Source organism: Acomys russatus, chromosome 3, assembly GCF_903995435.1.
Source record: "Acomys russatus chromosome 3, mAcoRus1.1, whole genome shotgun sequence".
NCBI lineage: Eukaryota > Metazoa > Chordata > Mammalia > Rodentia > Muridae > Acomys > Acomys russatus.
The window spans coordinates 29,743,233-29,767,745 of NC_067139.1; the positions used below are offsets into that span (position 1 = coordinate 29,743,233).

At 44.5% G+C, this 24,513-nt stretch overlaps 1 protein-coding gene across 1 annotated transcript in view; it reads left to right on the plus strand.

Annotated features, from left to right (window-relative positions):
• Positions 1–24,513, plus strand: part of Cap2 (cyclase associated actin cytoskeleton regulatory protein 2) — a 143,700-nt gene that overhangs the window by 89,415 nt on the left and 29,772 nt on the right. The window contains exons 5-7 of the mRNA XM_051170794.1: positions 12,215–12,358; positions 12,690–12,775; positions 16,837–16,942. Of these exons, the coding sequence (XP_051026751.1) occupies positions 12,215–12,358; positions 12,690–12,775; positions 16,837–16,942 (336 nt within the window). The remainder of the gene's footprint in view (positions 1–12,214; positions 12,359–12,689; positions 12,776–16,836; positions 16,943–24,513) is intronic.

Here is a 24,513-nt window from a genome sequence, read left to right on the forward strand (position 1 = left end):
TATGCCATCGCTTCTTCGTAATCAATCCTTATACACACGAGGACAGGGATAAGGGGAAGCAAGAACAAAGAACATAAGCGAGGGGAGAGGATGGCGCCGCCATTAGTGGATGGTTACAAGTGGGTGTAGGAAGGTCCTGCCAAATAACGACAGCAGTGATGAGAGTAGAGAACAGAATCATAACACAAAGAAGAAAGCTCCACCCTCTCCCAGTTCATGACAGCTCTTGAAAACAGTCTAAAATAGAGACCAAAACAAATAATTGAAAAAATGTATACATGCAACGACTTTGGTAGCCATAGTTTCATATGAAACTATAAAAATGTATCCTACGTGCCAATGGGAAAATATGCAAACATTTGAAATTGATGGGTTTTTAAAAAAATAAATTTCAGTTAATGTTCTTAAGTCAAAAAATTACCAAAACTGTTTTTGCTTGTGTGTGGTAAAAACATAACAAGTCAAAGAAAATAACCCTACCACCACAGGGAGAGGCCTCTTAAACACCACTAAATGCCCTGAAAGGCATCACCATGGTGATGACAGAAAACACGCAGAGAGGAGGCGGATGAGCAAAAACAGAGTGAACAACTGACAGCTCTCTGTGGCTCCTCCAGCCACCCACAGGCCTCCTGTAGATCTGTTCCAGAGAAATAGGGCCCTCAGAACACTGGAGAGAAGGAGGAGGAGGAATTAAATTCCATGGGCAAAGACGATTAAGAAACATCCAGTGAAGCAAAGGAGTAAGCTTTAGCACCCCACCTAAGATGAACTGAGCATCAATAGAAGAACATCATACCCAGCATCCCTCCTCCCTACTCAATGGACCAGTACGCCCTGTTTATGTTTATGCTAAGGCTGGTAGTCTACCCTAAGAAAAATAATGGAACTGTGTGATGATTGTGTTACCTTTCATAGCAAAAGTGGATTTCTAATGAAGGATGATTGACACTAAAGATGTCTAGATCAGATAATGGTTGATCTGGCCTTTGGGTGTTCTCAGGCTCCGAAGACAGTGCTGAAATGTCTTGCATTGCTTGAATTACTATATCTTGGTGTGATCTCAGCTACATTCTCCATGAGTCTCTGAGAAGAAATCGGCCCATGCTTTCATCATAGCCACTTAATTCAGGGGACAGAAAATGGTTCTTAGGAGACTCAGGTGACTGCACCAGCGTCTTCCAGATGGGGCCTTGGGTAGTTTAAGCTGAATGCATCATTAGAAAGTAGAGGCAGCTGGTAAGAAAGCTATCACTGTGATGTGTGGCATGCAGCCAGCACTCACTGAATGTTGGAAAAAACAAAACAAAAAAACTAGATGCCTGTCTGAAGTCTTTGTATTTCTTCTAATTCAACGAGCTCATTTGTGATCATTGTAACTGCTTTTGGCTATATAATGCTGGTGAACTGAAATTGCTTTAGCACTTTTTGCCACTGTACAAACCCAGAGACAGTTGGCAGAGTCCTGTGGAAAGCCCTCGTGCCTCTCAGCTGCAGCATGCACAACTTCTGAGGTAAAAGAACAGGTGATTATAAAAATCCATCCCTGTCAGAAGCCAGATGGTATGTCCCAGAGTACAGCAGGCGACATTCTCTCAGCTCAGCCAATCCGATAAAGGGAAAGAATAATGGCATGGAGGTTGAGAGTCTTCCTGGCCTCCCGTCTGCTCTTCTAGGTTGATGATGCAGAACCAAGTTAAGTCTTCATCAACTTTATCTCCTCCTCCTGACTTCTCTCTCACTGAATCTCAATGTCTTTGTTTGTCATTGCTCAGTACAGACATCCTGCTTCCTTCTTGGATTCCAAATAATCTGTTCACCCCATGTCCCTGCCTTGAGCCCCTGAGCCCATTTTGTCAAGACCCGATGCAGGAGAGACAACCTGATTCCATGTGTGTCATGTGTTCTCGTTAGCCAGGACACCAATGCGGGAATGAAAAAGACCTTCACTGGGACTCTAGTCACCTTTATGTACTCACTGTAGTCACCGTGCCAACCAGAGCAGTCCATGATCTGACGGCCCTGGGAGTCTGCTCTGACATGAACTATGCACATTCTGATGGAACTAGAAGCAACCACATCTCAAAAGCTATTATTCTTAATCTGAAGAAGCAGTTGGCATAAAGGCTCTGTGTTGGTGTGTGTGTGTGTGTGTGTGTGTATTGGGGTATGTGGGTGTCTGTGTGTGTGTGTGTGTGTGTGTCTCTGTGTGTGTATGTGTGTGTGTGTGTGTGTCTGTGTTGATTGACCTCTGACCCTCACTGTTTCCACAAGACTGAGGAGATAGGATGAGGACCCAAACCACTGTGGGTCACTGTGTTTAATATTTACACAGCCACTGCATTTGGCTGTGTCTATCATATGTCCACCTATCTGAAAAGTCCCTGTTGTTGAGTGCTTAGAGAAAATTATGGCCTATGTGTCATGTCAGTACAACTGGGCTCTGGTTGTTTGCTTTTATTTGTTTTTGTCCCAGTGGTATGTGTGTGTGTGTGTGTGTGTGTGTGTGTGTGTGTGTGTGTGTGTGTGTGTGTTACCTAGACTGGCTTTGAATTCACTGTGTAGCTAAGGCTGGCCTTGAACTGACTGTATCTAAGGCTGGCCTTTAACTTCTGATCCTCCTGCCTCTGACTTCTAAGCACTGAGATGCCAGGAAATGAACCACCAAACCTCAGAAGGTTGACTGAGAAATTGCAGAACATTTTCACAGAAAATACTTTATATTGACAGTGCCCAATTTTCACGGTGGTACATGCCTGTAACCCCAGCACTCAGAGGGGTAGAGGCAGGCTGATCTCTGTGAGTTGGAGGCCAGCCTGGTGTACAAAGTGAGTCCAGCACAGCCAACGCTACACAGAAAAGCTCTGCCTAGAAAACAGAAACCAAAAAGAAGAGAAAATGCTCAATTTGTAACTGAAAATTCAGTCATTATAAGAAAAATGGAACAAGCTGACATCAAACTTCAATGCGAGCCCCAAGGTCTGCTGTCGAAGTGATGCTTTGTTGCTGGCTCCCATTCTCCCTTTTCCAGATGTTCTTTCTCAAAAGCCAGTGAGAGACGACATCGTGTGACCCTGCATCATAGTTTTCTATGCTTTTTTTATTTTTGATGGCTGAGAGAGTTGCTTTATAAACCAAAGCAAAAGCTCTTACTGAAATAAAATATTCTGATGAGTATAATGGGCCATTAAAGCTTTTCATAGAACAATTAAGTACAGGAGTGTGGGCGGGTACAAGCTTCTCTCTGGGGACTGGAAAGATGGCTTATCAGGTAAGAGTGCTCACTGCTCTTGCAGAGGACCTGGGTTCAATTCTCAGCAACTACATCAGGTTGCTCAGAACTGCCTTATAACTCCACTTGCAGAGGGTCCAACACCCTCTGGCTGCGCATTCATGGTACCCAAACGCAAATAGGCACACACATACACACATTAAAATTTTTAATTATTACATCTTTTTAAAAAACAAAACAACAACAAGAACAAAATTCCCTCCAGGCATCAAGACAATGCGACTACATATAGCAGCTCACCCTCCTGGTAGACTAAGTCACACAATTTAAGTCTTTATCTTTCTGTTTTTCAAAGAGAAGCTGGGGGACAGTCTTAATAGAAGAGGAAGCTCCAGGGCAGGAACACTAAGCCTTGGCGGCTGCCAGCAGCAGAAGAATGGGGAACAAGGAAGAAAAGGGCACGCCATCTGAGCTCGTCAGCATGGACCGCAGCCATGTGGTTGGGGGTGCCATTGAGAAAGAGCGAAGAAGCTCAGAGCAGCTGAGAGCTCTACTCAGGCTCACACTAGCATCCCAAAGGAGGACACATTAAAGCAGCCGAGTCCAAAGGGTGGGCCTCTAGGCTGCCGGCAGGCACTGCAATTCTCAACAAGTTTATTTCTAAAGAATGTACCTTATTCTCTGGTGTCTGGGCATATAAGGCAACCCCCAACTTTTCCAGCTAAAATAGAGTTTGGAATATACTCTCCCTCTTCCAATGCACACCCTATGCGGCAGACTCAGGCATGTGTCTGTTTGCAGGCAGGGCACAGACAGCCAGGTGTTTTATTAAATGCTGGCAGACACCCAGTGCCAGCCTACACTGCCCCTTTAAGGTGCACTCCACACTCAACCCGAAGATATGCAGCCCTTTAAAAGGTCATCTTATATGCTGGAAAATACAGTAAAGTCTTTGGGATCCTTCAGTGGTTTGGGGATTTGTTTTGCTGTTTTGAGGCAAAGGCTCAAGTAGCCCAAGTTGGCCTCCATTTATGTAGCTGAAGATAACTGCCTTTGCCTACTCAGTGCTAGGATTGTGAAATGTGTACCACACCTTTCTATGCAGTGCTGGGAACTGAACCCAGGGCGTTACCAGTGCTAACTGAACTGCACCCCCAGTCCTCTTCAGTGTTCTCAAGACAGTTTAGTGACCCTACAACGGGGATTTTTGTAATCTATATTTTTATTTTTGTTTTGTTTGTTTGTTTTGAGACAGGGTTTCTCTTGTAGTCCTGGCTGTCCTACACTCACTTTGTAGACCAGGCTGGCCTCGAATTCACAATGATCCGCCTGCCTCTGCCTCCCGAGTGCTGGAATTAAAGGCGTGCGCCACCACTGCCCGGCTTAACCTATATTTTTAAAATTTCAAGAAATGTGTTTATCATTCAATATAATAACAATTGTGATATCCCATACAGTTGTGGTACTCAAAAAGTAAAAACTAAATATTAGTAAAAAGCCAAAGTAATGATGGTTGATATTTGGTTACTGTGGTTTGCTAAGAAATATTGCTCACTATAAGTTTCCTAGAGGCTTATTTAAATGCTGTGGGATCTAATCACTAAAAGGTCCACAGGCTTGGGGAGGTAGCTCAGAGGATTGCAGGCTTGCCACACAAGCGTGAGGACCTGGGTTGGTCGATCCACAGAACCTATTTGAAAAAGCTGGGCATGGTGGTTCCTGTTTGTAGTTCCAGTATTGGGAGCAGACACAGGAGGGTCTCTGTGGTCCACTAGCCAGCCAATCAGCCTTATCTACTCAGCAAGCTCCAGCCAATGGGAGGTCCTGTCTCAAAAACAAAAGTGGATGCCTCTTGAAAGATAACACACATGGCAGCTCACAACTGTCTCTAATTCCAAGATCTGACATCCTCACACCAATGCCCATAAATTAAAATTAAATAAAAATATTTTTTTGAAAAACCATAAAGTCCAAAGACAAGCCTAACCTGTCTCACACCTATAATCCCAACACTTGGGAAATGAAAACAAGAGGATTACAAGTTTAGGGCCAGCCTGGTCTACAAAGTAACTTCTAGGCCAGTCTGAGAATGTTAGTGAGATTTCCTCTCAAGAAGAAAAAAGTTAAAAGTTTACTGGTTTTTGGTTTTTGGTTTTTTTTAGCTGTTAGTTTTGAAGGGGGCATTGTTTGGTTCTTGTTTGTGTATGTGTCTCTGTGTGTGGTATATGCAAGCATGCATGTGTGCTTTACTAGAGAGATGAGTCCTACAGTGGCCTTGAATTCATTATGTAACTGAGGGTGATCTTAAACTTCGTTTGATGATATGTTTTGACTTGTAGTTCCATATATGGCAGGGGGGTATTGCACATGAATATAGATGCCTATAGGCACTAGAAAGGTCAGATTCCCAGGAGGAACAGGAGGTTGTGAGACACTTGGCACGCATGCTGGGAACTGAAATCAGGTCCTCTGTAAGAGCAGTATGTTCTCTTAAATGTTGGGTCATCAAGCCGGGCATGGTGGTGCACGCCTTTAATCCCAGCACTCGGGAGGCAGAGGCAGGCGGATCACTGTGAGTTCGAGGCCAGCCTGACCTACAAAGTGAGTCCAGGACAGCTAAGACTACACAGAGAAACCGTGTCTAAAAAAAAAAAAAAAAAAAAAAAAAAAGTTGGGTCATCACTCCAGGCCAGCCATGGGCTTCTTATCCTCCTGCCTCTTTCTCTCAAGTATTGGGATTACAGGCCCACAACACCATGCCCAGAGACACACAGATACAGGTAAGCACCACATTCAACCATGCTCAATCCCCTGCCTCCAAATTTTGCTTTGAATTCCTGTGCCATAATGATACCACCTTTGTCTGAAACCATCATTTCTAAAATGATGGAATTCTCACAGTAAGCAGTACCTATATGATACAGTCTGTTCTAGAATATCTCTCAAAAGAGTCACGGGTTAGTCATTTGATCCCTGGCTGGTGGAAACCTTCTGAAATGGGGCATAGCTACAGGAGTAGGTCATTGAGAGCATGCCAAAGAAAAGTATACTGGCACCCTCCCTCTCTCCCCCCACCTCATCACACTTCTGTAAGGGCCAACGTTAACTGATAGCCCTACTTGCCCAAGGACAGATATTTCCTGAAATGCTAGAGGCTTTGGTTTATGTTTTCACTCCCCTAACCAAGTTTGTTTGACCAGATGTGCTTGATCACATGGAGGTTGGAAGTGCCCAGGCAGGAAACACGTCAAGATGCACACTTTCCCCTGATTAGTCCTGATTGAAAATACGGTAGCCTTATGGTTTTGCCTTCTTATACTTCTGCAAAATGTGACTCGTCTCCATTTTCTGGGAACCCAAAAATGAACCTGGCCAGAGTCCATCATCCTGAATTAAAGCTCGCTTCAAACTTGGCTCAAAATTGGGGGAACTGGTCTTTCTCTTGCGATTTTCAGGATTAATACTTCCACCACCCTCTGTGTTCCTTTGTTCTGTCTTCCCACCTAACATCCCCAGCGGAGCTCTGACTTGTCAAAAGTGGTGCAGCCAGCTAGCTAGCTGTGGACTTAAAGCTCTGAAATTCTGAGCCAGACAAATCTTTCTTCCTTTTAAGCTGTTTTCCCTCAGGCATTTTGTCACAGGAACAGAAAGTTGCCCAATGTTACTCACTAACAGTGGGTTGATGGAGTTTTACTTGTTGATGACTTTGCTGGTTTGACTCAATGGCTTGAATCCAACTCTTAAAATCATTCCTTTTAATTTTTTTCATTTTTTGAGATTATAATTACATTTCTCCTTTTCTTTCTTTCTTTCTTCCAAATCCCCTCATACGTCTCCTTCAAATACATATATTCCTAAATAGAACCTGTTCAGTCCATATAATGTTGCACATGCACAGTGTGTGTGTGTGTGTGTGTGTGTGTGTGTGTGTGTGTGTGTGTGTGTGTGTGGTCTGATCTGCTGACACTGGGCAAACATTTGGTGTGCTCTTCTCAGGGGAGGACTACCTCTGTCTTTCCCAGCTTTCCTGGGTTGTGTATAGTTCTTTGTCTAGAGTTGAGGTCATGTGCTTTTCCCTGTTCAGTTTGGCTTGTTCATTGGTGTCATCCTTGCTCAGCTGACATGTGTGCAATGTTTGGTCATGTTGGTGAGACTTTATGGGTGTAGTTTCTGGTGTTACTAAAAGACATACTCTCATAGAAAAGTCCCTGATCCTCTGGCTCTTACAATCGTCTCAAAATTTTCTCTTTGCTGTTGAGAATTTTATACATTAGCAGTGGATTTAGAATGTTCTGTATTTGCTTGAAATGTCTATATTTTTCAGTGATTCCAATGAGCAAGTATTAATTTCATAATCAGAAAAAAAAATATTTTTACAAAGTGACTTAGCCATTTCCTACTTGACATAAAACTATACAAGAATCCTGAATTCCAGCATCTGGAGAGATAGCTTAAGGGTTTAAGAGCACTGGCTGTTTTTCCAGAGAACCTAGGTTCAATTACCAATACCCACATGGTGGCCCATAACTGTCACTCTAGTTTCAGGGAAGCTGATTGCCCTCTTCAGCCCTGAAGAAGCCTGTACGTATGTGGGGGCGCATAACCTCACACATCTATACACACATACACTAAAAATGAAAGATAAATATGTTTTAAAGAGGCCTGTGTTTCAGAGTCTGGTGAGATGGCTCAGGAGGAAAAGACCCGTCCACGGAGCCTGGAGATCTGAGTTTGATCTTCAGGATCCACACAGTGCAAGGAGAGAAGTGACTCTCACAAACGGTCTTTTGAAGTTTACACAAAATTAGTAAATTTAAAAAAATGCAATTTTAATTTTTTTTTGAAAAACAACCCTTGATTCTAGAAATAACTGGCCAGTTTTATTGCTGTTGTGTGCCTATCTTTAAGGTCAAAGTCCAATTTGTTGCCTCTCTTACAGAACTGCCTGAGAGAGAATCTGGTTTGCCTTTTTGGGTAAAGTTTCTCCAAAGCTTGCTAATAAAACTCTTCCATCTTCCTTTCTGCAAAAACAATCCAGTTCCTTCTGGAGCTAAACAGAGATGGAGCTGATAGCAGACCTGGGTTCTTCAAGTTCAGAGTCGTTGCAAGGGCTGTAAAGACACAGCCCTGAGATACTAGTCCAAGCCCAGCTGGGCTAGCACAGCCCGGCGAGGACAGCCCAGCTGTGCTTGCACCATTTGTGACAGTCGCTTCTCTCCTTCCTCTATATGGGTTCTAGAGATCAAACTCAGATCTTCAGGCTCCGTGGTAGCACAGCCCTGCTAGCACAGCCCCTCAGAAACGTTTGCTGAAACCATGACCTCGCTCACTCACCTCCGTCCTCTCCATAGGACCATGTGTGACTACTTGCTCCAAAGATACCTGGGACAGAAAGGATTTGGGGGCACATCTTCACAGCTTGAAAAATCTATTTCCCTTCAGGAGAATGTCTTAGAAAAGAGAAACCTGAAGGGAATGTAGGTTTGGGTAGTTTTATTTTGGAGAGGATTTGAAGTCGTTCCAAAATACGCCAGCAGCTGGGTGTGCATGTGAGTGTGTGTGCACATGCGTGGGTGGATGTGTGTATGAAAAGTGTCTTCCTCGGTTACTTATTTTTTGAAGCAAGGTCTCTCACTGATTGCCGGGGATAGCTAGGCAATGGCGCTGGTCCACCATCCTCTCTCATTTCTGTCCTCTTGCCACTGCCGTCCAGCACTGCAATTACAGGCAGGTGCAGCCACACACAACTTTTCTAAACTGTGGATTCTGGAGGTCCAGTCCCATTGTCCTTAAGCTTGTGCAGCTACCAACTGACGTATCTCTCCAGGCCCTGCCGCTGAGATTGGAGACCACCGCCATTATACTCCAAGAAAATAAGCACAGAAAACCAGGACACAGGGCTCAGAAGATGCCTCAGTGGATAAAGCACTTGGCTACTTGCTAGTCAAGGATGAGGACCAGAGTTTGAATCCCCAGAGCCCACATCAAAGTAATGGCTGCCTGTGATCTCAACACTCACAAAGTCAAGACCATGCCCTAGGACAAGGCAGCGATGCACCTGCCAGAACTGGGGAGCTCTGAGTTCAGTGAGAGATCTTGCCTCAATAAATAAAGCAGGGAGCAATCAAGGAAGACACCTGATGTCAATTCCAGGCCTCCACACAGGCACACACTCGTTCACCTACACATGCATTTGCCCACACATATACATGCATAGTTAACACACACACACACACACACACACACACACACACACACACACACTAATAATAACAATAACACACATGCCTTTTGAATTACTGCCTTCTTACTAGGGATTCAGTTCAGTTGGCAGGCAGCTTGTCTGGTTTGTGCAAGACACCGGGTTCAATTCTTACCAACACACACACTTTTGTCTAGTGGGAAGCACTTTTGTAGGCTTAACTGACATCGGTGCAATTCGACTCGTATTTGTTGAGTGTTCCTAACAGATGCCTAACACCTAAACAGGACATCTGAGGTCCTTTCCGCTGACATCCGCACACTAAGCACGCTGTTCCCTCTGGCACTCCGGAGTCCAGCTGTGGATGTTCAGGAAGAGCCACTCCACAGCACACATGAAGCTGTTGGCACAAAATGAAGGGCAAAGTGTTTGTTAGCACTGGTGGAAATGGGAGTCGTCCTTTCTTCTCTTGACATTTTTTAACTGATGAAAATTCTTCACACAATTGCCAAATTAAGGCAGAAGGCAACTTTCTTGATATTTATGATGGTCTTACCAGATAACCAATATAAAATATCTTCCAGAATTCTGCGTCTTCTCAGACTTCAGAGTTTGTTCTTGGGATATTAGAGATAAGCAAAGTTGGTCTTAATAAATCTCTCCAATGTTGTAAATATACAACATTGGTTGTTTTTCTTTTTGGGGCAAGAGGCCAGGTCCCACCAGCAATGTAGATATTCTGGCCTTTACTCAGAGATGTCAACTCATCAAATGTATCATGGTTTAGCCAAGGGCTGAGAGGCAAGCAGGGGCTTTCGCATGGCTTTGCCACAACTGAATCACTAGCCTTTGAGAAAACCAGCATTGCCTCATTGATCCAGTCATTGAATCTGGACTGAACAAAAGTCCCTGGAGAGAGAAATATTTGCTTTATAAAGATTAAAATTTCAAAGCTGGTATGGTGACACACACTCGTAACCTCAGGCACCAAGAGACAGAGGCAGGAGAATTTCTGTGAGTTTGCAGTCTTGCCTGGTCTACAGAGGGAAGTCCAGGCAGCCTTTCTCCATTAAGTTGCTTGTTCTCAAGTATTTAGTCACAGCAACAAGGAACATAGCTAATACCACTCTGATGTGACCTGGTACATGGCTGTCATAACCATCACTGGCAATTACTGTGCACCTCCCAGGGTCAGAGGTTTAAAATAGATCATCTCCTGTAACCTGTAGGAGTGTTGTCTTTTATTTGTGCCAAATGAAACCAAAGGTCATCTGAAGTGATTTGCTCAGAGCCCTGTGCATGGTAAGTGGCAGAGGACAAATTTGAACCAAGGTCTTTCTAACTCCAAAGCCTCTATGTATTGTGTCTTGCTTGGGAAAAGACATACCAAAGGGAGTTACAGTTACAAGCAGATCTCAGGAGCTGCTGTGGCTAAGCATAATTTTATTTCCAATGGTTGCTGCTCCTGTCAGAAAGGACTTTCCTTTGGCATGTGACACACTGTTGCAACAGTGACTGTGGCCACCTAGGGAGATTTCCCAGTCTTCCCACTCCTGCCCAGGCCTCCCCAAGGCCAGGTGTATGAGTATGGGGTGGCAAGGAGATGGGAGATGGTTTCCAGTGTGTAGTCAAAGTTGAAAACCATTCCTTTAAAATGTTGGTTTAAAAAAGAAAACAAATCAAAGAGTTGCAAGGACCGTTTCCATTTTCCCTCCTGCAAACAAGGCTGAGTAAAATTCTGCTGAATGCATTTCAACTGTTCCTGCAAACCAAGGTCTTTGCTATTTGCTATTCCATGTGCACTCACAGACTCTCACTTTGTTTCTGGCTCCTCAACACCTGGAGAAAGCAAAGGGCATTCAAGGCACAGGTGACTGCTTCAGAGCAGCCGTGATGCTGTGGGGCTCTCATCCCAGTGGTACCTTGTAACTCTCTTCACATAGTTTTGACAATCATTTTAATGTAACTAAAGGAATCATATGGTAACATAATCAGAAATGAATGTGACTATGCATGGGCTGAGGACCATATAGAAACTCAAATCAGGCTAAAGTCATAAAATATGATAAATCATTAATTCATAATGGTCTTTTTTTGGGTGGTGGGAGGAACAGGATTTTACCCTGTAACCCAGGCTGCTCTCAGATCCAAAGCAATCCTCCTGCCACAGTCTCCTAAGCGCAGGGATTAAAGCTGTGAGCTACCACACCATGTCTGCCTTCATTGTTATTCCGAGTCAGGCTCTCACTTTGTAGCCTACGCTCTCAGTAAACCCCCTGCCTCAGCCTGCCATGTGCTGGGGTCACAAGCAAGCTTGCTTGCTGTTGCTGCTGCTGCTATTCTTGTTTTAATACAGGTCACCCACACTGTTTATTATTGTATTTTCAATCCATGGTTGGTTGAATCCACAACAGTAGCACCCAGAGATACAGAAGACTGTCTGTCTCAACATAACAGAGCTGGAGGGTGCAATGCTTGCCTAGCATGCCACGAGGACTTAAGATCAATCCCTGATAACTGCCAAGAAAGAAAGAACAAGAGAAGGGGAGAGGGAGACAGAGAATGGGGAGATAAATACAAGAGAGGGTGAGAGAAAGGAAAAGATTGAGGGGAGGAAGGAAATGTTTCCTTGATATAATAAAGAAAGCCGTCCTCTTCTGCAAGATGCTCACATGTTCCTTTCAAATTCCTAAGCCACGGCAAGCCCTGGGTGGTCCTCTCAGGCCAGTGTGCACAGTGTTCTGTCTGTCCATAGTAACCAATCCAACGTTCGCCTGCAGAATGAGGTGGCTGTCCTTCTAAAACCCATATCAGAGAAGATTCAAGAGATACAGACCTTCCGAGAGAGAAACCGGGGGAGCAACATGTTCAACCACCTCTCTGCTGTCAGCGAGAGCATCCCCGCCCTGGGGTGGATAGCTGTGGTGAGTAATGACGGGATGCCACACGTGTAATGCGTGCATCCTCATTGCACTTTCAGGGACTTCCGGGGCCACCTTCAGCCTCCTCTGTCCCTAGTCTGGTGCACAGAAGGAAGGCTCCTCCCAACTGGGTGCATCAGCTTTCTCTCACCCTGTAAGAGCCTAGTGACTCCTGCTCTGAGATGGGACAGAGTTTCTCCAGCCTTTACAGACCACACATTGCCTCTGACTCCCACTTATTGCTCTATTGCTTTTCTTCTGCTTCTTCAAGGTATTTTCTTTCTTATCCTATTTTTTTTTCTTCTATGCTTGGGTGATGGTCCTGCTTTCTCAGTCCCCCAAACCTGGTCCTTATGTCAAGGAGATGAATGATGCTGCCACCTTTTACACTAACAGGGTCCTGAAGGACTACAAACACAGGTATGTACCGTCTTTTACTGGCTGTGTTTTCAATTGACCATCTGTCAGGCATTTGCTCCTAAAACTTAACTATATTTAGTCACGGATCTCTGTCCTAGTATCTTCATTGGTACACTGAGTAACCTTGGGATTAAAATCCCATATCTGAGCTTCGAACCTGTGACCTAGCACTTTCAAGGCAAAAGGGAAGGATCCAAAGTTCAAGGTTATCTTTGCTACAGAGCAAATGTGACATCTGCCTGGCCCACAGGCTCTTGAGGTGGCTCAGCAAGCTTCTTGCCACCCACCGTACCTCGATGACCTGATTACAGTTCCTGTAACGAGTGTGGTAGAGGAGAGAATCCACTCTCACGGGTGTCTGGTGACTTCCACGTGCACCTGGAATGCACGCCACCACAAATACACACGCAAAGTACATGAATAAATGCAATAAGAAAACAAAGGGAGGGGCTGGAGAGAGTTCTCAGTGCGTAGAGGCAGGTTCTGCTCTTCCAGAGGGCCAGAGGTGATTGCTTCATGCAGTCCACAACTTCAGCTCTAGAGGAGCCAACACCCTCATCTGGCCTCCAAAGACATCTCCGTGCACCTGCACATGCTCACACAGGGGCACACACATACAAGCATGAATAGAAATTTTTCATTTTTTAAATAAATTGTAAAATCCCACTTTTGTAGGGAAAGCCATATGGAGAGGTAAATCTGACTCCTGGATGACACATGTGTTTTAGAAAGGAAGCTGCCTTCATTTTCTTTCAATGAATAACCTGTCCACACATGACCACATGTCACTCCCATTTTGAGTTGCTGTACTTAAAGACTGAGCCTATATCACAGAACATTTTTCTTTCGTGTTTTGAGACAGAGTCTCTTGATGATATCCAGGGCTGGCCTCAAACTCATGGCTTTTCTGCTGTCTCCACCTCCCAAGTGCTGGAGTTACAGAATTACAGGCATGTGCCACCAAGTCCAGTGGAAATTTCCACTGATCAAAATGACTAGATAGGAGGGATGGAGGAGTCCAAAACCGAGATTGGTGAGACTGTGAACTAGGCAAATGGGGCGTGAAACCAGAATCTGAGCTGAAATAGGACCTGGAGGACAGACAGCTGTTGTATGAGCAACAACTGTTGACAGCTGTTGAAAAGACAGGTGAACCCAGGGGTTTTGTCTGAGGAACCAGCATGGGAGGATCTAGTATCTACAGCCCAGATAATGGATCCTAGAGAGACTGATCTGAGGTTAGAAGGAAAATATGATCAAATGGAGATAGGCCAGGCTGTGGAGATACCTAGGAAAATGTCTCTTAACCTATTTACTGATTGTCGTAAGAGTCCTCACCCTCCAATGAGATCACAGCTGGTACTTGGTAACTACCAGTCCTTGGTAACTAATGGAAGAATTGAGACTAAAATAAGAGCTGCAGTCTTCCACTGCCTGGCTCTGGACTATAGTCATTCCCCGTCTGAACTCTTAAGTGGTACTGGCAGAAGCAGCCATTGGTTGGCAAGCATGGGGCCTCCTAAGGACATCTCTTCTTATTCCAGGATGCTCAGATGCGAGGAAATCAGAGGACCTGAGCTCTCTAGGCTGTCATCTCACTATCTCCTAAGGCAGATCTGAATATCAGACCCAGGAGAGACACTTGACACAGAACATAGAAAAGAGCATAGCATATACAAATACCTACCACTATCTAACCCAGGAGGCTTTTTCTAGGAGGTTTTTTTTGTTTTGTTTTTTGTTTTTTTCTTTTTCTGCCTTTCTTTTTTCTTTTTTGCCTGTTTCTTTGTTTTGAGACTACGATCTTGCTATGGAACCCAGTGGCTAGCTTCAAACTCACGATCCTCCTGCCTCAGGCCACTGAGTGCTGAGAATGCACTGGTGAACTAATGATTGTCAGGAGCCTCACACCCTTTGTGGGTGGGTCCCCCCAAGTTCTCCACAGGGCCTTCTCTGTGTTGCTCAAGTGGCAGGCCTGTAGGAGAAAGAGCTGAAAGGCAGGCTGCCCTGTGGTTAGAACAGAAGGGCTGTGGGCCAAAACTCTGCTTCTGTGCTTCCCAGGCAACTGGCTTGGCTGGCTTTTGGATCCTTTGTCTATATGAACTGAGCTAGTCAGTTGCCTTGGCTTTGCCAGGGTGTGGCTTCACAGCTTCCAAAGTCAATGAAAATGGAGGGAGGTTCTCAGCTTTCTTGTGTTCGGATCCTGCTAATCAACTAATCAACTAATCTCCTAGATGCTAACTTCAGGTAAAAGGCACCATGCAGTTATTCCTTCCTATAAGGTTTTTTTTTCCCTAGAATTTTCTTTAAATCAAAATAATACTGTAATGGTTAAGAGAGAAACACATTTGCATACATAAATTTGGTCTTCATTGGTTGTTAGAATTTTTCTATGCAATTACTCCTTCATACATTTTTTTCTGGAACTTTCTCCAGATCAAAATAATTCTCCAATAGTATTAAAAAGTGTTAAAATAGTATTTAAAAAAAAAAACACACATTTGCCTATACAACTTTGGCCCTCATTGGTTGCTAGAATTTTCAGTAGAAGTTGTGTCAAATGTACAATCTGATTGTGTCTAGAGTGTGTGACTTGCAGTGTCTGTGTGTTGTGTAAGTGCACACACAGAGAGGAGACACATCAGCCTTGTAGATTCTAGTCAGCAAATCTGAAACTGCAGAAGAAAACAGAGTGATCCAGAATCCAGTCCTTACACTATCACTTCCTCACTGGTGTCACAAAACACCTACAGAACCAAACTAAGACAGGAGAGGCTCATTTTACCTCATGATTCAGGAAGTAAAGACCTCCATGGCTGGGAAGGCATGGCCATAGGCCTGGCTTGGCAGCTGGAGCAGTGAGAGACTGCTCATATCTGGGAGATGGGACAGGAAATGGGGCTCTCCAGGCTAGAGGCTGGAAGGCCACCTTACAGTGACCAGCTTCCTACAAGTAGACTCCACCTCTTAAAGGGTGCATAACCTTCTAAAACAACGACAGTGGCTTGGGACCAAGTCTTCAAACATTTGACACTGTGAGGATCGTGTCCCATCCAAACCATGGCTTGCTGCAGCAGGCTCTAGGCATGGTGTTGGCACTCAGAACACTGCAAAGAAAGCAATGTGTGTGTGGAGAAGAGTCTCTGTTGTCAAGGGACTTAATAACAGAGGTTTCCTTGTGGGCTTCTCTCCAGTTAGTGGCCAGAGTATATATCATCAGGCCTTTGCCAACTCAAAACTCAGTGTTTTTCATTATCTGATGACTAGTGCTTTCTTCAAAATGAGAGAAAGAAGATTGTGGAGGCAGAAATTGCCCAAGATGAGTGTGATTAAAATATGAATTCTCAAAGATTTAATAATAACATATTTTAGGAAAGAAATGTAACCATTTGCCTATTCTAACAGCTCTCACAGTCCCACATGTTAGCCCTATTATGAAAAGCTTTCGACTAGCCCTTCATTAAATAAATACAACAAAATCTGATCTATCCCCATATAGCTCACACTGTCAAGAACACCCAATTAAGGCTCCTCAGTGAGAATCACTTTAGAAGTATGGGGTCTTGCCTGCTGGTAAGGAAACACTTTCCTTACAATACCAAACTTGCCCATCACTCATCATGAGTAGAGGTCTCCAGCCAGTCCTACTGCTAAAACCAAATAACCGCTGAACTACTAGAAAACAAGCTAAATAATTTTGTTCCTTTTTTTTTAATGCTGTTCTCACCCCTAGCAGCATGTTGTTCTTTATTTTGTATGAGAAGGTCAGAAGGAACAGTCTGCTGCTCTCCCTAGACACCTCCACTAGGAATGGCTCGCTTCCTGTGTCAGCTCCCTGTGGCCAGGTCCCCTTCCCTGGGTCTCTGTCCATAAGTGAAGCAGAGAGCTTCCCGTCTCCCTCTGGAGCGCTCAGGGTACCCCCCCCCCCCTTCTCAGTGTTTTCTTCTGGCTAGAGGATGATTGCTCTGGACTCATCTGGAGCTCTGGCTACCAGACAACAGTGGGTAAAACTGTACTTCTAGTCCTAACTCTGCTCTCGTCCACTCTCTCTTGTGACGAAGTGATCTGCGCCATGTGGATTGGGTGAGGTCCTATCTCAACATCTGGAGCGAGCTGCAAGCCTACATCAAGGAGCACCACACCACGGGCCTCACTTGGAGCAAAACAGTAAGTACCAGGCCCTCTTTGATCTGAGTATCAAAGGCCATAAGAACACTTGTGAAAACGTGTAATCCCACGTGGCCTAGTAATCTTACCTCAAGATAGGACAAAAGATCTCCGGAAACAGCATTTCCTTTAGGAGACTCTATTAGCTGCCTAAGTGGCATGTGGAAATCAAGGGGTTAAGCTGTGTATGGTAAGGATGCAAGGGGAATATTTAGTATTCAACCATTTAAGAACAAGATGATGAGATGGAACTGTAGACCACCATGTTAAAGGAAAGAAGCTAGACCCAGAAACACAACTCTCCCCTGTTTCCAAGCTGCATGGTAAGCATCTATACTTGGGAAAATGCCATAATGAAACCTATTAGTTTATACAATTAATGTATGCTAAAAAGAAAATGAATGGAGAATTTACACAGTTGCTCCTACAGCCATTAAGATTAGCCTGGGAGGTGATTGCATGGAGAACAGCCCATTGCTTACCATAGAGGTCTCGACTCAAGCACCGAGATGGCATTAAAGGGACCATGAGCTTTTGGGTGTAGTTACAAATAAAAAAATCAACAAAAAGTTCTAAGTATTTCTTTTGAGGTAGCAAAGTTCATTTAACAATCTTTTTTTTTTGAGGTTTATGTATCTATTTACATGCATTGATGTTTTGCCTGTATGTGTGTCTGTGTGAGGGTTCCAGATCCTCTGGAACAGGAGCCACAGACAGTTGTAAACTGCTGTGCGGGTGCTGGGAATCGAACCCAAGTCCTCTGGAAGAGCAGCAAATGCACTTAACCACTGAGCCATCTCTCCAGCCCCCTGAACAGCCTTTCTTATCGCAATGTGTTTGTCTCGTTTGGGTTTGGTATACTTGGTTTTGGTCAGGGGAAGGTTGGGACAATGCCTCCTACCTTCCAGGCCAGCCTAGGTAACCTTAAATGACCTTGAACTTTTACGAGCCTCTACCATCCAAGGGTATTTGCCACCACACTCAGTTCGCGTGGTGCTAGGATCCGAGCTCAGGGTCTCATGCACGCTAGACAAGCACTGCACAAACTAGGCCACACCTCCAGCCCAATCCTAGCACATTAGATGTGTGTTAGCAACGGGGTAAGCCACAGCTTGTGTGTGTTCCCACTTTAGTTTCCGTATGGGAAACTACAGTGGCCCTGGCCTCCTCTCCAGCCTTGTCTGTCCCAGAGCCTTCCTGACTCACTAAGCATAGCAGCAATCGCTGGCTGCCTCGAGCATCATGAACACATGTAATGATTAGACCAGTGGGTCTCAACCTGTGGGTCTCAACCCCCTTGGAGGGTCAAACAACCTTTTCAAAGACCATCTACGTATCAGATATTTACATCACGACTCATAATAGTAGCAAAATTAGAGTTATGAAGCAGCAACAAGAACAATTGTAAGGCTGGGGTCACCACACCAGGAGGAACTGTATTAAAGGGTCGCAGCATTAGGAAGGTTGAGAACCAGTGGCTTAAAGAAAACCCAAAAGAAACCACCGGTTCTGAATCTGATGTACTCATCCTGCTTTGCCTCCGTTGCAACATCTTGGATGGATGTTGTGGCTTTAACCTCAGTTTCCCAGAGGTTGACACCCTGCATCTTCCCCCAAGCCTCAACTCAGACATTGAAAATCACTGTTGCTCTTCACCAGCTCCTGCAGCATAGTGGTTCTTCTCCTCGCTTGTCTTGTTTCCAGAGTATACCTGAGCGGGTGAAGTTGGGGTTTCTGTATTCTCACCTCCTTAGAAAAACGTCTCTGTGTCAAGCTCCTGATGTAGTGCCAGGAGTGCATGCTCAGCAAACAGTGTCAAGTACGGATAGTGCGCATTCTGGGACTCTTGGGACCTTCCTTGCCTCCTGGAGTCTCTGTTCTTGCTTTCTATGCAAAGCCCCTTCCATTAGAAATGAATTTCATCTTTAAATAGCCAACAGTTTAACCAGGGAAAGAGGAAATGACACATTTGTCAATGCCATCCAAAGCTCCAAGTCCCCCCAACAGCTGTGCTCCAGGACACAGCCCTCAGTGAGTGCTAAGGGCAGCAGACTCAATACTCAGGTGACTTGTGATTTTCAAGTTTTCAGTGGAGTGTGTGGTTCCTCCAGGTGTCCCCCAACAGGTACAAAATGTTATCAGTGACCTCCTCTGGGATGATGGTCCTTTGTGTTCCCTACTTTGCCTCTTCCACCACACGACATAATGATGGAGGCAAGAGTGTCACTTCTACAGGGTTTTAAGAAGGAGGGGTGCGTGTGGATGGATGGGGTGAACGTTTTATAGACTGATTAGAATTCTTCTTCATCTGTTTCAATTGAAAACCTGTGTTGTTATAAATCTGTGTCATAAAGGTGGGGGGGGGAGTTGTCACACCTTGGCCATGGGGATAAGCCACCGCTTATTGTTTTCTGGCAGGCAAACATAGGAGGAATGGCGACCCACTTAGGTGAATACTGTCAACAGATGCGAATTCTCAAATGAGTGAAAAAAAATGGGTAGAAAACTTCTTTGAAATGGTTTGAATACCCTTAATACCACATATAAAGTTAAGCAATCATTTCTATGAATATAAAAGAGATCTGATTATTAATGATACCAAAAAGTGTGTTTTTCTTTGTTCTAGAATGAATGCTCACTTTATTGTGTTCATTAAAATTAAGTGCGCCTAGAAACTGGAGATGGAGCTGGGTGGAAGAGCGCTTGCCCGGCACCTAGGAGGCCTGGGTTCATTCCATCTTATCAAGGGATCGGGGACAATATACACTTTGTGCTAGTAACTCTCCAAATTGTTATTGCAACTCAAGAAGAAATGCACTTTATAGACACACCCTACAAGCATACAACCAGAACATGGTTCACAAGCGTTTTTTCTTACCCTATAGGATGTAGTCAGAACGTCTCTTCTTTGCGTCACTTTTGGTAAAGCTCTTGCTGAAACCCACAAAATCAATTTCATAATCTACAAATACATCACATCCCACACCTTAAAAAAAACAGTGTCATAAGACATGTGTTATATATTTACACAAAATATAAGTGAGTCCTGGAGCAAGCTGGGCCTCACAGATTGCCGTATTAATAACAGCTATTGCTTACTGAGCACATGGCTTAAGTCATGGAAAATTATCGAAACAGTAAATGTACTTGCATGTTATGCAGACACTCTGGCACCCAGCCACACTCCCAGCCCTGTGCTACTTCTTCAAAGGGACAGTGAAATGATAGTTGGGACCAGATACTAAAAATGTGAAGTAGTTACAATAGGAAAATGGTTATTCAGAATCATACATACAGTCTTTTGGTAAGTGCCCAGACTTATACACAGACCCATGATTTCTCCTGACTTCTATCTTCCTAGTCTAAAGTTTAAGGGAGAAATTATTAAAAAGCATATTATAAGGTTAGTGAAACTGGTCAGTGGCTAAGAACACTTACTGTTCTTGTAGACAACCCAGGTTCAATTCCCAACACCTACATGGGGGCTCACAGCTGTCCATAACTGCAGTTCCAGAAAGAATCTGCCACCTTCTTCTGATTCAGACACCTATGAGAACAAAACTCTCACGCACATAAAATAAAAACCTCTTTTAAGGTATATTATAAAAGTTATACTTTTGAACTTGAAAATTCAACTTCTGTTTTAAATTACTAAAAACTAAGATCTCAAGTACAATCTGTTGTACAAATCAAACTGATTTCTCCTCGATTGCTATTCCGGAGATACACTAGCAAAATGAATGTTGATGGGAAAGCCAGATATGGCTCCTTCATTTATTTATCTACCGATTGCAAGGATGCAAAAAATAATGTCTGTGTCAGAACAGCTAGGAAAGACATGGTTTTGGTGTTTAAAACAGCACAGGACTCAGGCTTTTACTTTTTATTTCTATTTTATTTGTGTGTGTGTGTGTGTGTGTGTGTGTGTGTGTGTGTGTGTGTGTGTGTATAGGTCACAGGACACTGCTGGGGAGTCAGTTCTCCTCTGCCACTTTGGGTCCAGGAATTCAACACAAGCCATCAGATTTGCATGACAAATGCCTTTGCCCCCTGAGCTATCTCACCAGCCTATGCATCTTCGTAGACTACACAAAGCTGTGGATATGAAACTCCTCAAGGATCTTCGGTAATTGTTTTCTTCCATCTTCAAGTTAGATTTTGAAGTTTTTCCCATCCTGGGTTTCTTAGTATGCTACTAAAGACCCCCGGTTCCTCCAATAGTACACTCTGCTAGCATCCACCCACCTCCAAGACAGCACTTGGGACTGAGTTTTCCAGGTGCCCCCTCCTAACCTTGGTCTTCAGAGCGCAGCTGTGCCGGGCAGCTGCTGCTCCACCTGTCACTGACAAATGTGGAACTCTGAGGCCAGGGATTGTGTGGGACAACAATCGGGGGAGTGTGTGCACAGTGTGCTGGGGAGGGGCAGGAGCGCTTGGCGCTTCAGAGGAAGCAGCTGTGGAGTCATCTGTCTCTGTCTCTTCTTACACTATAGTCACTTGTCATTTCTCTGGGCTTTTCTTCAACATGAAGCCAACATGGGACCTAGCAGCAGGCCAAACCAGAAAGGACTTGAGTTTTCCATTAGGTTCCTTCTTCCAGAGTCTTTTTCATATTGACTTATGTTTTCTCTACCGGGATAAGGTTCAGAGACACTTTGTTGACTAAACTGATCTTTTGGCACAAGCCTGGTAGAGGCATCAATATCTGCCAGCTCGTCATTTGGACAGATTTGTTAAGAGCACTAGCAAGTACTTCAAACCGGATGCCTGCAGCTGGGAAACTGGGCCCACTCCATGTGATTACACAGACAACTGAACTTTTTCTGTTCTTCCCAGGAACTCCATGAGCAAGATTAATAGGCTCAGCTTATTAACACTGGTGCCCAGCTTATTCTTTCTGCCCCTTTGAGTACTTCTAAGTTACTTTAGCTTTAGAAAGCGTCTGCGGTTATCTGTCAAGTAGATGGATTATATAAACACTTACATGAGGTTTTAATGAATCATATGTTTTGGAAGGTGTTTGTTTGTTGTGTTGTGTTGTTGGATATAGTGTCTCATGTGGGCTGTGCTGGCCTCAAACTCTACATAGCAGAGGCTAGCCTTGAACTCTTGATCCATCTGCTTCTACCACCCAAGTGCTGGGATTTCAGGCACATGCCTAAATGTGTACTGCAGCCTCTAGGTTCTTCCCTTTCCCAGGTATCTCATACAGTGCAAAGCACTTTCTACAGCTTGTAGCTTTCTGCTTAGCAACATACAATGAAAGTCACAATCCTTGACATGACCTATGACACAACCTTCTTAGCATAACTACAAAGCTGCCTTCACTAGCTCCGCAAAGCTGCTAGCCTTTACACTCTATTTGGAAAAGCTGTGTGTCCTTGCTGGATATGCACACACTGATCTCTTTGCCTGGAATTGCTCTTTTCTTTTTCTCTTTTCCTTTCTTTCTTTCCTTCCTTTTATGATCATCGTCATCATCATTTCTGTCTTCCGAAACAGGATTTCTCTGTGTACCCCTGGCCGTCCTGGAACTCACTTTGAAAGGCTCATGCCAGTTTTATAGAAGGAGTTAGTAACTTCTGGGGATGGGGCTCTCACCAGCCTAGCTACTGAGAGGCGGACCCGGAGAGCCATCTGCAAGTTGTGCATAGAGCTCTGGGGCGGCAGCATCTGAGTGCCATCCTCGGTGTTGGGATGGGCTTTGGCTGGTGGGGCTGCTTTTGAGTCCTCCCCTGTCCTGTATAACTCCTCACCCATGTGCCTGTTCGTGATCCCAATAAAAACTCATTGGTAGCTGGGCAGTGGTGGCACACACCTTTAATCCCAGCACTCAGGGAGGCAGAGGCAGGCAGATGTCTGTGAGTTTGAGGCTAGACTGTTCTACAGAATGAGTTCCAGGACAGCCAAGGCTACACAAAGAAACACTGTTTCAAAAAACAAACAAACAAAAAACAACAACAAAACAAACAAAAAACAAAAACTAATGAAACAAAAATAAACAAAAGTAAGAACTCATTGGTTCACCAAGTTGGCCTTTGGTGGTGTGGTCATTCCTTTAATCTGGTGTGGGCTCTCTTTCTAGGGTAGACATGTCTGTCACACATCAGCTCTGCAGCACACATTTGAGTTTGAGCAGGTGACACCTATGCCTGCCATGTCATTCACCTGTCAGTATTTTCAGCACCTTCCTCAGGACTTGGTGGCACAGTGGCTGCCTCAGAAATGTTGGATTAGCCTAGTAGTCTTTTTGACGCCAGTGTGGCCGTTCCCGGCCTGCCTTCATCTGTGCATGTGGGGCTCCTTTGCTGGTTGGTGAGAACGTAACCCACTTTGGTCAACGCGGCTCTCATCCACAAGAGAAGGCTGCCTCAGAGGTTCCTTGCTGTGGAGAACACCTGGGCAAGCTCACTGCAGGTCAGGAAGTTTCCAAATGAAAACATGTGTAATGCCTTGATCTTAGTCGCCTAGCGCAGAGCAGAGGCGGTGGGTGTCCTCCTTGTGACCTGGCTTTGCAAAGAGATGGTAGTACTTACTGCTAGCTCAGAAAAGAGCCAAATTCACAACATAAAGTTCAGGTGTTTCCTGAGTTGGTAGCAACTTACAACTGGGAGTTTGTTGTTGGAGGCCAGGGGCACAGGTCAGTGGTAGAGTGCTTTGAGCACATGTGCTGGGCCGTGAGCTCTATCTCCAGCATGAAAAGCAAAGCAAAGCAAAGCAAAACACAACAAACATCAAAACAAAACAAAACAAAACAAAAACCCCAAACCAATAACTTCAAAAAAAAATCGAGATACATGTGTTGTCACATGCCTAAAATCTCAGCACTCAGGAGGCAGAGGCAAGAGGATTGTCCAAAGTTCCAGCCCAGCCTACTCTATACAATGGGTTTAAAGACAACCAGGAATACATAGTGAGACTGCATAAAAACCAACAACAGCAACAAAAAAACAAAAACCCCAAACCAAAACAACAACAACAAATGAGTCAATGAATGGCTCATCAGACAAAGGGCACCTGTCCACCTGAACTTGACCTATTCACCCGCATGGTGGAAGGAGAGAACCAGTTCCTGCAAGTTGTCCTCCAACTTTCACATATGAGCTATGACACATGCACGCATGCGTGCACACACACTAAAAAAAATTAGCTGAAAACTCAAACAACGGCAATAATAAATTCTCAGGTTGAATCATTGTAAGCCAGACAACTGCCTGTATGGGTTGCCCAGGGACCCCAAAGGGAGCTGGAGGGTCAAGAGAAGTCAGGAGACTTAAGGCAGCTGTGGGCAGGTGCGCTGGCTAGAACCACTCTGCGGGGAGGGCATCTGTAGCCAGCAGCAGTGAGCTTTGCATCCCAGACAAATGACAGACCGTTTGAGACCCAGCCACTCCCTGTGACTAGTAAGCCAAGGAGAAGTTTCAGAGAAGGTTGCGGCCAGTTCTGTAAATATCAAGAGGGGCCAGAGAGGCCAGAAGACCTGCAACTCACGTGACATACATATTTAACAACATGCCGCGAGTCTGCATTATTTATAGTGGGTCGGGATACCTTCTGGCAGATTTTAATTG